Raw genomic sequence first — 14,066 nt, forward strand, 5'->3', positions numbered from 1 at the left:
AACATTGGCACTGCTTTTACAAATTCCCTACCAAATAAACATTTCACAGAGATGTATGAATTGTAATTATCATTCTAACAGATGGCGCATCGCAAACATTGGCAATGCCTTTACAAATTCCATTCCAAATAAACATTTCACAGAGATGTATGAATTGTAATTATCATTCTAACAGATGGCGCATCGCAAACATTGGCAATGCCTTTACAAATTCCATTCCAAATGACATTTCACAGAGATGTGTGCATTGTAATTGTCATTCTAACAGATGGCACATCACAAACATTAACATGGCTTTTCCATATCCCATATGAAATGGCATTTGGCAGAGACATACAGGTATGATTACTTAGATTACTAGCCATCTTAGTCACGTGGCATGGGTCGTAAACCCATAAGCTTATAAAGGTTGAGGTGGTCCTCACAGCTGCTATGTCATTGGGGGGGGGGGGGGGGGGGGGGGGCTGGAATATATACTATATAATACAAACGGAATATATTTAGTAGAATTAATATAAGACAAGGAGGTGATGGGTAGGTATGGTGTCAAGGAGAGGAATGAAGAAGGTCAGAGGATAGTGGATTTTGCCACAAGAATGGACATGGCTGTGGTGAATATGTATTTTAAGAAGAGGGAGGAACATAGGGTGACATACAAGAGTGGAGGAAGATGCACACAGGTAGATAACATCCTGTGCAGAAGAGTTGATCTGAAGGAGACTGAAGACTGCAAAGTGGTGGCAGAGGAAAGTGTAGTTAAGCAGCATAGGATGGTGGTCTGTAGGATGATGTTGGAGATCAAGAAGAGGAAGAGAGTGAGGACAGAACCAAGGATCAAATGGTGGAAGTTGAAAAAGGAAGACTGCAAGGCTGAGTTTAGGGAGGAGGTGAGACAGGCACTGGGTGGCAGTGAAGAGTCACCAGACAGCTGGGAAACTACAGCAGATGTAGTAAGGGTGACAGCAAGAAGGGTGCTTGGCATGACATCTGGAAAGAGGAAGGAGGAAAAGAAAACCTGGTGGTGGAATGGGGAAGTACAGGAGAGTATACAGAGGAAGAGGATGGCAAAGAAGAAGTGGGATAGTCAGAGAGATGCAGAAAGTAGACAAGAGTACAAGGAGATAAGGCACAAGGTGAAGAGAGAGGTGGCGAAGGCTAAAGAAAAGGCGTATGATGAGTTGTATGAGAGGTTGGACACTAAGGAGGGGGAAAAGGACCAGTGGGCTAAAGAGAGGGGCCGAGCTGGGAAAGATGTGTAGCAGGTTAGGGCGATAAAGGATAAAGATGGAAACTTACTCGCAAGCGAGGAGAGTGTGTTGAGCAGATGGAAAGAGGACTGTGAGAGGCTGATGAATGAAGAGAATGAGAGAGAGAAGAGGTTGGATGACGGATCAGCAAGGAGAAAGTAAGGACAGCGATGAAGAGGATGAAGAACGAAAAGGCCGTTGGTCCAGATGACATACCTATGGAAGCATGGAGGTGTTTAGGAGAGATGGCAGTGGAATTTTTAACCAGATTGTTTAATGGAATCTTGGAAAGTGAGAGGATGCCTGAGGAGTGGAGAAGAAGTGTACTGGTGCTGATATTTAAGAATAAGAGGGATGTGCTGGACTGGAGTAACTACAGGGGGATAACATTGATGAGTCACAGCATGAAGTTATGGGAAAGAGTAGTGGAAACTCGATTAAGAAATGAGGTGATGATTAGTGAGCAGCAGGACGGTTTCATGCCAAGAAAGAGCACCACAGATGCAATGCTTGCTCTGAGGGTGTTGATGGAGAAGTTTAGAGAAGGCCGGAAGGAGTTGCGTCGCGTCTTTGTGGACCTGGAGAAAGCATATGACAGGGTGAGGAGAGAGGAGCTGTGGTATTGTATGAGGAAATTGGGAGTGGCAGAGAAGTAAGTAAGAGTGGTACAGGATATGTACGAGGGAAGTGGGACAGTGGTGAGGTCTGCGGTAGGAGTGACGGAGGTGGGATTACATCAGGGATCAGCTCTGATTTCTTTCTTATTGTCAATGGTGATGGACAGGCTGACAGACGAGATTAGACAGGAGTCCCCGTGGACTGTGATGTTTGCTGATGACATTGTGATCTGTAGCGATTGTAGGGAGCAGGTTGAGGAGACCCTGGAGAGGTGGAGATCTGCTCTAGAGAGGAGAGGAATGAAGGTCAGTAGGACCATCAAGACAGAATACATGTGTGTGAATGAGAGGAAGGTCAGTGGAATGGTGAGGATGAGAGGAGTAGAGTTGGTGAAGATGGAAGAGTTTAAATACTTGGGATCAACAGTACAGAGTAATGGGGATTGTGGAAGAGAACTGAAAAAGAGAGTGCAGGCAGGGTGGAGAAGAGTGACAGGAGTGATTTGTGAAAGACGGGTATCAGCAAGAGTGAAAGGGAAGGTCTACAGGACAGTAGTGAGACCAGCTATGTTATATGGGTTGGAGACGGTGGCACTGACCAGAAAGCAGGAGACAGAGCTGGAGGTGACAGAGTTAAAGATGCTAAGATTTGCATTGGGTGTGATGAGGATGGACAGGATTAGAAATGAGGACATTAGAGGGTCAGCTCAGGTTGGATGGTTGGGAGACAAAGTCAGAGAGGCGAGACTGCGTTGCTTTGGACATGTGCAGAGGAGAGATGAGGGGTATATTGGGAGAAGGATGCTAAGGATAGAGCTGCCAGGCAAGAGGAGAAGAGGAAGGCCTAAGAGAAGGTTTATGGATGTGGTGAGAGAGGACATGCAGGTGATGGGTGTGACAGATTAAGATGACTAGGACAGAAAGATATGGAAGAAGATGATCCGCTGTGGCATCCCCTAACGGGCGCAGCCAAAAGAAGAAGAAGAAGAACATAAATTACAGAATCATCACCAACAGAAAAAATATCTCACGATTAAAACGAAAAGGAAAAGAAAAATGTGAACACAATAATTAGCTTCAGTGACCTAAAAAAAAGCAAAACAAGTGTAAAATTACAAGATTTGGTTAAAAAAATATCAGCAAAAGCTCCTTTGTGCTTTCCATGCCCCCCCACCCCCATCCCACACTGGCTCACTTCATTAATGATCTCTTTATGACGACAGCGTCACCATTGGCAGCTTTTTCAGTGGTGGCCCAGTTGTGAAACATCTGCTGCACTATCAAGTGAAATGTCTGCTCCTCGGACACTCGGGCCGGCGCCCCCAGCTTCGTATGTCTTTAGCTGTTTAAATATTCATATTGCTGATTTCCCCTCACTCACCGCCTGCCTAAGGCTCATTGTCTGAGTCCCTGATGCTGTCACTAATGGAGCCACCTGCTGTGTGCCCAGTGCTGCTGGGACGGTCAGTGACCTTTAAATGGATTAACTGGGGTTGAAAATTTATGAGGGCCGGTAAGCTAAGAAGGCTCTGCCTTTGGCCATCAAGGAAATTCAGGTTGTGTCCACAAGAGGGCGCCCTCTGCCTTTAGTGTTGCCTTTTTATTACGACTTTAAAGAAGCCTCTGAATTTAGCACTGCTGGTGTGCGTCTCCTGCAAAATTCACTTTTTAAAAATTGTAGGATAAAAAGAAAAATTAGCACTGGAGAAGTAGGCTGAAATTCTTAACCGTGGTTTATTGGATGTTAATATTATGTTTAGTGTGACCAGTGGACAGAATATCACAAAAGCTGGGAACTGGATAAACAAAAAAAAAAAAAAACACACAGGGTGGCACAAATGAAAAAAGGCGACGTAACAGCCCAACACAAATAAAGGATTCCCCAGGTGAGGGGGGCAACAAGTAACTCGTTGGAGCTTCGTCAAGGCCGGGATCGGGGGCCAAAGTGAGAGTCCATCCTCCAGGGACTTTAACTAGGTTGACAAACATGGCAGCGAGTTCAGTGGTCTCTAGTGGCCTACCCAGTCACAGATTTGAATCCAGTAGGTCATCCTTGGGGTGTGCCAGAAAGGGAGAGTCGCAGCACGAATGAGTAGCTCACAACTCTGCAGGGACTGGGATCTCAACGGAAAGTTTACAACATCATATGGAGGCCACGCCATGAAGAACTGAGGCTGTTCTGAGAGTCCTACCCAGTATTAGGGTGGTGGTCTGAAAAATTTGCTCAGTGGGTGTTTGTTTTTATATATCCAGTATATATAGATAATGTCTTCTATCTATCTATCTATCTATCTATCTATTGTGGACCACCAGGGGGTGCACCACCGCCCAAACCTGACACAGACAGGCATGGGACACAAGCTCAAGGCACACACTTTTTTAAAATTTTTTTGTTTTACCTTGTGGGAAACGCCTTCCCCGTTTCCCACAAGCACAACACAGTTCAGCACACAGCGCAATACACTTCTTTCTTTCTCTCTTCTTCTCCAGTCTCTTTCTCCTCCAGACAAGCTTCATCTACTCCCACCCGACTCTGGCTCCCGGAGTACTGGCTGCTGGCGCCTTTTATAAGGCACCCGGAAGTGCTCCAGGTGCTCGTTGGCGCACTTCTGGGTGTGGCGGAAGAGCTGCCACGAAAGGGATCAGCAGCAGCTGCAGGCCTACCTGGCAGGGCCCACCAATCTCAACGGAGCTGTGCCAAACTCCAGCTACCGGGGGGGCTGCCATGTAGTGCTGCGGGGGAGGTAATGCGCTGGATACGCTCCCTACCCCGGTCCTTCCAGCATGGAGGCATCCCGGCCTGGCAAGGGCCCCAGCCGTACACCACACTATCTATCTAACTAATCCTGCCAACTGCCCTAAAATATCTATTTATCTGTCTATCTACTATATGAAAATCTGTTCTATTAAAAATTTAGCATCTTGGACTCACAGGGACTTCCTAACTGTTTTAAATAATATATTATTGTTTTATCTCTCACTCTTTCTCTGTCTGTGTCTCTGTCTCCCTCTCTCTACAATGTATATATATTGATACAGTGTGTATATTATCCTCTTTAATAAAATCCCTGTGTGCATCCAGGTGTCCATGTGTGTGTGTCTTCTGGTGAAGTGCACTATTACTGTCAGAGAAAGTTAGAGGCGTTTGAAGGAAATACAAACCAGTATTACTGCGAGAGGAGATTAAAGGCATATTACCGACGCGCACGCCTGTATTACCGCCAGAGAAAATTAAACGTATATTACGGACGTACAAGCCAGCAGACGTACAAGACGGTATTACTGTCACAGAGAATTAAAGACACACAATACACGGTGGCAGCCCATGAAGAACAGTCAGCTCAGCAAGTAAACATCAACAAAAGAAAGGCTGAAAGAAAGAAAAATACGACCAACAAAAAGAATGAGGTCAAAGTCCCTTGCCATTTAATATAGACTGTACCTACTAATGTTAATGCACTGCTGTTCTAGCGCCCGTTATTGTAACGGGCTAAATGACTAGTATATATATATATATATATCTATATATATATATATATACATATATACACATCTACAGTGCATCCAGAAAGTATTCACAGCGCATCACTTTTTCCACATTTTATTATGTTACAGCCTTATTCCAAAATGGATTAAATTCATTTTTTTCCTCAGAATTCTACACACAACACCCCATAATGACAACGTGAAAAAAGTTTACTTGAGGTTTTTGCAAATTTATTAAAAATAAACAAACTGAGAAATCCCATGTCCATAAGTATTCACAGCCTTTGCTCAATACTTTGTCGATGCACCTTTGGCAGCAATTCCAGCCTCAAGTCTTTAAGGCACACCTATCCTTGGCCAGTTTGGCCCATTCCTCTTTGCAGCACCTCTCAAGCTCCATCAGGTTGGATGGGAAGCGTCATTGCACAGCCATTTTAAGATCTCTCCAGAGATGTTCCATCAGATTCAAGTCTGGGCTCTGGCTGGGCCACTCAAGGACATTCACAGAGTTGTCCTGAAGCCACTCCTTTGATATCTTGGCTGTGTGCTTAGGGTCGTTGTCCTGCTGAAAGATGAACCGTCGCCCCAGTCTGAGGTCAAGAGCGCTCTGGAGCAGGTTTTCATCCAGGATGTCTCTGTACATTGCTGCAGTCATCTTTCCCTTTATCCTGACTAGTCTCCCATTTCTCCACAACATGATGCTGTCACCACCATGCTTCACTGTAGAGGTGGTATTGGCCTGGTGATGAGCGGTGCCTGGTTTCCTCCAAACGTGACGCCTGGCATTCACACCAAAGAGTTCAATGTTTGTCTCATCAGGCCAGAGAATTTTCTTTCTCATGGTCTGAGAGTCCTTCAGGTACCTTTTGGCAAACTCCAGGCGGGCTGCCATGTGCCTTTTACTAAGGAGTGGCTTCCGTCTGGCCACTCTACCATACAGGCCTGATTGGTGGATTGCTGCAGAGATGGTTGTCCTTCTGGAAGGTTCTCCTCTCTCCACAGTGGACCTCTGACAGAGTGACCATCGGGTTCTTGGTCACCTCCCTGACTAAGGCCCTTCTCCCTCGATTGCTCAGTTTAGATGGCCAGCCAGCTCTAGGAAGAGTCCTGGTGGTTTCGAACTTCTTCCACTTACAGATGATGGAGGCCACTGTACTCATTGGGACCTTCAAAGCAGCAGAAATTTTTCTGTAACCTTCCCCAGATTTGTGTGTTGAGACAATCTTGTCTCGGAGGTCTACAGACAATTCCTTTGACTTCATGCTTGGTTTGTGCTCTGACATGAACTGTCAACTGTGGAACCTTCTATAGACAGGTGTGTGCCTTTCCAAATCAGGTCCAGTCAACTGAATTTACCACAGGTGGACTCCAATGAAGCTGCAGAAACATCTCAAGGATGATCAGGGGAAACAGGAGGCACCTGAGCTCAATTTCGAGCTTCACGGCAAAGGCTGTGAATACTTATGTACATGGGATTTCTCAATTTTTTTATTTTTAATAAATTTGCAAAAATCTCAAGTAACGTTTTTTCACATTGTAATTATGGGGTGTTGTGTGCAGAATTCTGAGGAAAAAAATGAACTGAATCCATTTTGGAATAAGGCTGTAACATAACAAAATGTGGAAAAAGTGATGCGCTGGGAATACTTTCTGGATGCACTGTAGATAGATAGAGAGAGAGAGGTAGTGTGTTCTTAGTCCATTTTATCTTTTTTTTTGTGCCCATTCTCATACTTAATATTTTACGATTAACTTTAGTATCCTTAGCAGAACAAAAGTGTTTTCTGTTGCAACAGTTGTGTCATTCAGAGGACGCCATGCACCAGAATTAACAGAACTGGGTCTGAAAGACTGGCCAGAATATTTGGCCTTGAGGTGCATAAACTCACTTAAATCTGGTAAAGCTGCAATTCTTTATTTACCTGACAGAACAAATAACTCCTGAATGGCCGTAAATAACCCTGTGGTACGATTGTATGACAAAGAAACGTATACTATGTATAAACTTCACAATGTCAGAGGCTGGTGGCACTGAAGAAAAGCACATCTGAGCGGGACGCTGCTGTACTGCAGCCTGATGTTTGTGTTTGATTCCAATACATTTCTAAGTTGCTGTTTTCATTTTCTGTGTAAGTCAGGAATCATTAGATGTCCCGCTTTGTAAACCGTGTGTTAGCATAAACATTGAGCAGCACCCTCAAGGCACAGCCTGGAGTGGACTTCTGTGATCTGGAATAAGCCGAAGTGTGGCTCTGAATAAATGTTATATACAGTATAACTATATATTGGCAATTAAGAATTTCAGATCTATTTATTTATTTTATAATACCTACTATACTAAAATCTATCTATCTAGTATATAGTGCCTTTCATATCTATCTAGCTATCTAATCCTGCCAACTATGCTACAGTATCTGTCTATCTATTATATAGTGCCTTTCATATCTATCTAATCCTGCCAACTATGCTACAGTATCTGTCTATCTAGTATATAGTGCCTTTCATATCTATCTATCCATCTAATCCTGCCAACTATGCTACAGTATCTGTCTATTATATAGTGCCTTTCATATCTATCTATCTATCTAATCCTGCCAACTATGCTACAGTATCTGTCTATTATATAGTGCCTTTCATATCTATCTATCTAATCCTGCCAACTATGCTACAGTATCTGTCTATCTATTATATAGTGCCTTTCATATCTATCTAATCCTGCCAACTATGCTACAGTATCTGTCTATCTATTATATAGTGCCTTTCATATCTATCTATCTAATCCTGCCAACTATGCTACAGTATCTGTCTATTATATAGTGCCTTTCATATCTATCTATCCATCTATCTAATCCTGCCAACTATGCTACAGTATCTGTCTATTATATAGTGCCTTTCATATCTATCTATCTAATCCTGCCAACTATGCTACAGTATCTGTCTATCTATTATATAGTGCCTTTCATATCTATCTATCTATCTAATCCTGCCAACTATGCTACAGTATCTGTCTATCTATTATATAGTGCCTTTCATATCTATCTAATCCTGCCAACTATGCTACAGTATCTGTCTATCTAGTATATAGTGCCTTTCATATCTATCTATCTATCTAATCCTGCCAACTATGCTACAGTATCTGTCTATTATATAGTGCCTTTCATATCTATCTATCTATCTATCTATCTATCTATCTATCTAATCCTGCCAACTATGCTACAGTATCTGTCTATTATATAGTGCCTTTCATATCTATCTATCTATCTATCTAATCCTGCCAACTATGCTACAGTATCTGTCTATCTATTATATAGTGCCTTTCATATCTATCTATCTAATCCTGCCAACTATGCTACAGTATCTATCTATTATATAGTGCCTTTCATATCTATCTATCTATCTAATCCTGCCAACTATGCTACAATATCTGTCTATTTATTATATAGTGCCTTTCATATCTATCTATTGTCACGCACGTGCGCATAGGGAACCGCGTAAAGACCCGAACTGTAGCAAGAAAACTCCGGCCAAGGGAGAAAAGCGGGGTACTAACCTTTCTCTCTTTGTTTCCTACAGAAAGAAGGAAGCAACACCACCATGAAAATGCCCAGATTCCGTAACCATGTACTGCTACTTCCGTGTTCATTCCCTTCCTTCTGTCTATCTCTGATGACGTCATGGCTCCCATCCACCACCTCGGTTCCTTCCCAGCATTCCTCTATGTCAATTCCGGTCCCACTCCGCCATCTTGACTGTCTGATGTATTGATTAATATTTCTGACCTGGTAATAATTTTGCAAAAATGTACAGTATGTAGGACAAACCCCAAACCTTTATGTTGTGTGATTGCATTATTTACACTATCTATCTATCTATCTATCTATCTATCTATCTATCTATCTATCTATCTATCTATCTATCTATCTATCTATCTATCTATCTATCTATCTATCTAGCAGAATGTGACACACAGCATGGACGAGGCCCCGAACAGAACACCGCACCACGGCAGACAGCCCATTCACACACACACACACACACAGTAATGCTGGAGTTGATGTTTCCAGCATCCCATTTAAAAGTCATTCCTAAATTTTAAAATGCCTTTGCGTTACTTACTGTAATTATTAATTATAATTCTAAATTAAAGCCTGGCTCATTTTGAATTTTCCTTCAAATTGCCATCAGAGGTTTGCAGTTGCAGTTGTGACTCGTCCTTAACAATAAGAAGGCCATTACTGCACATTCTGGTCCCACTGTGAGCCCTTCAGTCGTGTTCTTTATTAAACCGAGTACGTCTACAGTGTTTGAGATTCTCTGCGAGACACGTCTCGGCCTCCCGTTCATCGTGACCAATGTGCCAGCAGCTGAACCAAAGCCATTCTCTTTGCAGGACTCTGGATCATCAGCGCTCTCCCCGGCCCGAGTTAGCGGATGTGCATCATCTCCTCAAGGAAAGGCGTCTTCATGCAGCCAGTGCAGAGCCGGTCCATCCACAAGGGGGCCTCATGCTGCAGGGGAGTGCGGCGGGGGTAGAAGGTGAACTTCAGGTCGTAATTGAGCAGGCAGCGGATGGAGGCCATGTAGAGGTCGGAGAAGCGGCAGAGGCGGCGCGAGAAGTAGGTGGGATTGTGGTACGTCCTGAAGATGCTGCCAAACTGAGGGTTGAAGAGTTTTTTCGTAAGAGATCTGTGGAAATAAAACGAGAGGGAACACAGTCAGGTCACTGCTGTCGGAGTGAGGACAGGGCTGGGTGTTGTGCCAGTAAGAAACCTAAGAAATGTGATAAACCATAGGAGGCCATTCAGCGCGTCAATAAGCCCGTTTGTCTTGCTCATAGCTAACCTGTCCCCGGTATCTCGTCCTGATTCTTCTGAAAGGTTGTCAAGGCTTCTGTTTCAACTCCATGTCTCAGTAGATTGTTCAGATTCCAGCAACTCTTTGTATAACGAAGGGCTTCTTGACTTTAGTTCTAAGTGATGTTCACCTTAATGTCCTCTGGTTGAAAGAATTCTGCTGGATTGTCTTCATCGATGTCATTGAGGATTTCGAGGACCTGGACGAGGTCCCCCCACGCAGTCTCCTCTGCTCAGGACTAAAGAGTGTGTTCCGTTGTGTTCGTCGTGTTTTGTGGGTGCTTCCCCAAGAGGCGGGGCCACCATCCCATCACCGTCAAGGGTCCGCCCTCAGGCCTATAAAGGAGGAGGCAGCTTAGAGTCCCTTGCGGTTCATTGTGAATGCGTGTGTGGAGTTGGCGAGTCTCTACTGCGATTTCTGACCTCTGTGCTCTGCTTTTTTGACCTCTCTTTGGATGCACGTTTTCCTCAGATTGCCTTTTCTGGGAACTCCTTTTGCCTCTTGTGCTCCATGCAGCTTTACTTTGTTTATGGAGCATTTTTTGTCAAAGATATCTTTTCATTTATAAAGCTCTTACATTGCCCTTTATGTCACCGGCCGGGTTTTCGATGGTGTTTCCCCCTCTAGTGGGCATTTTGAGGTGTTTTTTTGTGATCCTCATGCTTGGATGTCATCAAGGTCCTAAAAGGATGTGCCTGGTTGCTCTCCTCAAGTGCTGCTATGTCTTTTCTTGTAGTATTTTGGCCTAAACTGCACACCATACTCCAGATGTTTTCTCACTACTGTATTATATAGTCTGAGTATAATGTCCCTCAGTTTTTTTTTTTGCTTGATGTTTTTTATGATATTATTCTGTGCTCTATTTGTCTTGGAAAAGCACAGTTTGCACCAGGACTTGTTGACTGTGTTCTCATTGTCCAAGTCCATCCTCAGTACATGATTGTCAATGTGCCAGGAAACAGCAGGGCAATGCCAGGGCTGCAGGAATATCGGTGTAAACAGGAAATGCGCATTCCCATAATACTGTGCTTTGGAATTGCAGACAGGATTCTTGCCAAATGAATGAGGTGGGGGGAGGGAGATAAAAAAAACTGTCGTTTTTTTTCTGTAGTTTTTTGTTAAGAACCTGAGCTCATTTTTGGCCTCTCTCTGAGCAGGCTTGTGGGAGACGTGGTAGACACTCACCCCTTGTCACCATTTTATATGCTTTTGGAGCACAGCGGGTACAAGGCGATGCTGAGGACGCCAAAATGTAGTTGAGATCTGCATGATTGTGATGAGGAGTCTACTTTACTGATTTGTTTTGGTGCAAATTACTTAAAATGCCAGCAACAGATACTCACCTGAGCTCTTGTCTTTCCTTCATCCACTCCAGCCAAACTGCTCTTGAATCGGCATCCTGACAGGCCTGGAAGACAAACAGCTCTTTGGGACTACAATCTCACACACAGACAACCGAGAAATCATACAAGAACATCACAAAATGTCCAGACGAGAGGTGACCTTTCAGTCCAGGTGTGGCTTTGGATACGTCTTTTAGCCAGGGGCACCCTGAACAATGGCGGCCTTCTCACCTCAGCTATGCCACCAGCGGGTATTGGACCTCGATTACTCTCTGTGTCCATGGAACATGCTTTCCTTTATATTCCAGCAGATCCCTTTAACAAACTATTCTAGGTGTTCACTTATTTATTCAATGTATTATTATTATTTAACAAATGCTTTTATTAAAAGTGACCTAGAAATCACAACTACACGTCATCTACTATCATAATTTAAAAGAATACACAAATATAGTCAGCCGCACCAGGTTAACTTGCCAAGCCTGCTCTGGTTTAGGATCCAGACGGAGAGAATCTACACGTCCAGGGAGAGAACATGTAAACTCCACACAGCAGGATAGATAGATAGATAGATAGATAGATAGATAGATAGATAGATAGATAGATAGATAGATAGATAGATAGATAGATAGATAGATAGATAGATAGATAGATAGATAGATAGATAGATAGATAGATAGATAGATAGATAGATAGATAGAACGAACAAGAAAGGCACAATTAAAGATAGACAGATAGATAGTAAAGGCACTATATACAGTAGATAGATAGATAGATAGATAGATAGATAGATAGATAGATAGATAGATAGATAGATAGATAGATAGATAGATAGATAGAACGAACAAGAAAGGCACAATTAAAGATAGATAGTAAAGGCACTATATACAGTAGATAGATAGATAGATAGATAGATAGATAGATAGATAGATAGATAGATAGATAGATAGATAGATAGATAGAATGAACAAGAAAGACACAATTAAAGATAGACAGATAGATAGTAAAGGCACTATATACAGTAGATAGATAGATAGATAGATAGATAGATAGATAGATAGATAGATAGATAGATAGATAGATAGATAGAACGAACAAGAAAGACACAATTAAAGATAGACAGATAGATAGTAAAGGCACTATATACAGTAGATAGATAGATAGACAGATAGAGATAGAACAAGAAAGACACAATTAAAGATAGACAGATAGATAGTAAAGGCACTATATACAGTAGATAGATAGATAGACAGATAGAGATAGAACAAGAAAGACACAATTAAAGATAGACAGATAGATAGTAAAGGCACTATATACAGTAGATAGATAGATAGATAGATAGATAGAACGAACAAGAAAGACACAATTAAAGATAGACAGATAGATAGTAAAGGCACTATATACAGTAGATAGATAGATAGACAGATAGAGATAGAACAAGAAAGGCACAATTAAAGATAGACAGATAGATAGTAAAGGCACTATATACAGTAGATAGATAGATAGATAGATAGATAGATAGATAGATAGATAGATAGATAGATAGATAGATAGATAGATAGATAGTGTGGTGGACGGCCGGGACCCATGACCAGCCGGGACGCCCCTTTGACACTGGGTCCGGGGGAGCAGCCATGTCATGCACACTATGTCCCCCGGAACGTGTGGTGGCAGCCCTCCTGGGTTCCATCGGGGCCACAGACGTGGGACTTCAGGGCTCAGCCCTTTTGGGCTCCGTGGCCGCCATGGGGAGGAGCTGCACAGCTTCATGAGCCCCTGTGGGCTGTAATGCAGCCACACACAGAAGTGCTGCCTGAATTAGGTTAATTATCACCTGAAGCACTTCCGGGTGGACTAGAAGAAGAGCCTGCAGCCACTACCTGAGGTGCCAGAGTTGGGAGGAGGAGAAGGATAATAAAGCTGCCTGGGAGTAGTGGAGGAAGAAGAAGAGAGTGTTTTAGGGTGTTTTTTTGTTGGTGTGTTTTGGGGACTGTGTAGGGCCTGTGGGACATGGGGAAGACGTACCCCATGGCTGAAGACAAAAAAAAAAATCCTTTGTTTCATTTTTATATGTGCCTCTGCTATCAGTCTGTGTCAGGTCGACACCTATATAGCACCTTTGCCACAATATGTAGATAGATGAAAGGCACTATATACAGTACATAGATAGATAGATAGATAGATAGATAGATAGATAGATAGATAGATAGATAGATAGATAGATAGATAGATAGAGACACCTGCTATATAATAGATAGACTGATATGAAAGGCACTATGAGACAGATATATATGGGAGTTTATGCTGATGGTAATTCTCCACCAATCCAGGGGGTGGCGCTATGTGATAACCTTCTCTCTTTTCCTCCTTCTGTAGACCAGAAGACTGACAGACCTCCTTACCATTTTATTATATTGATCAGTAATTCTTAAACTTTATTTTCTCACAACACAATCATACCCTTCTTAGTGTCCATGACGACCATCATAATTTATTCCCCCTGGAGAATCGCCGCTGAC

At 42.9% G+C, this 14,066-nt stretch overlaps 1 protein-coding gene across 2 annotated transcripts in view; it reads right to left on the reverse strand.

The window, feature by feature from the left end:
* Nucleotides 1-9,592: 9,592 nt before the first annotated feature.
* The window catches only part of LOC114668749 (5'-nucleotidase domain-containing protein 2-like), a 59,600-nt gene continuing 55,126 nt past the window's right edge, over nucleotides 9,593-14,066 (reverse strand). For both annotated transcript variants that reach the window (XM_051921021.1, XM_028824662.2), the window contains 2 exons: nucleotides 11,548-11,612; nucleotides 9,593-10,036 (listed from right to left, as the gene is read on the reverse strand). In XM_051921021.1, the coding sequence (XP_051776981.1) occupies nucleotides 9,775-10,036; nucleotides 11,548-11,612 (327 nt within the window). In that variant the 3' untranslated portion in view covers nucleotides 9,593-9,774. The remainder of the gene's footprint in view (nucleotides 10,037-11,547; nucleotides 11,613-14,066) is intronic.

This window comes from Erpetoichthys calabaricus, chromosome 18 (assembly GCF_900747795.2).
Source record: "Erpetoichthys calabaricus chromosome 18, fErpCal1.3, whole genome shotgun sequence".
Taxonomy (NCBI): domain Eukaryota; kingdom Metazoa; phylum Chordata; class Cladistia; order Polypteriformes; family Polypteridae; genus Erpetoichthys; species Erpetoichthys calabaricus.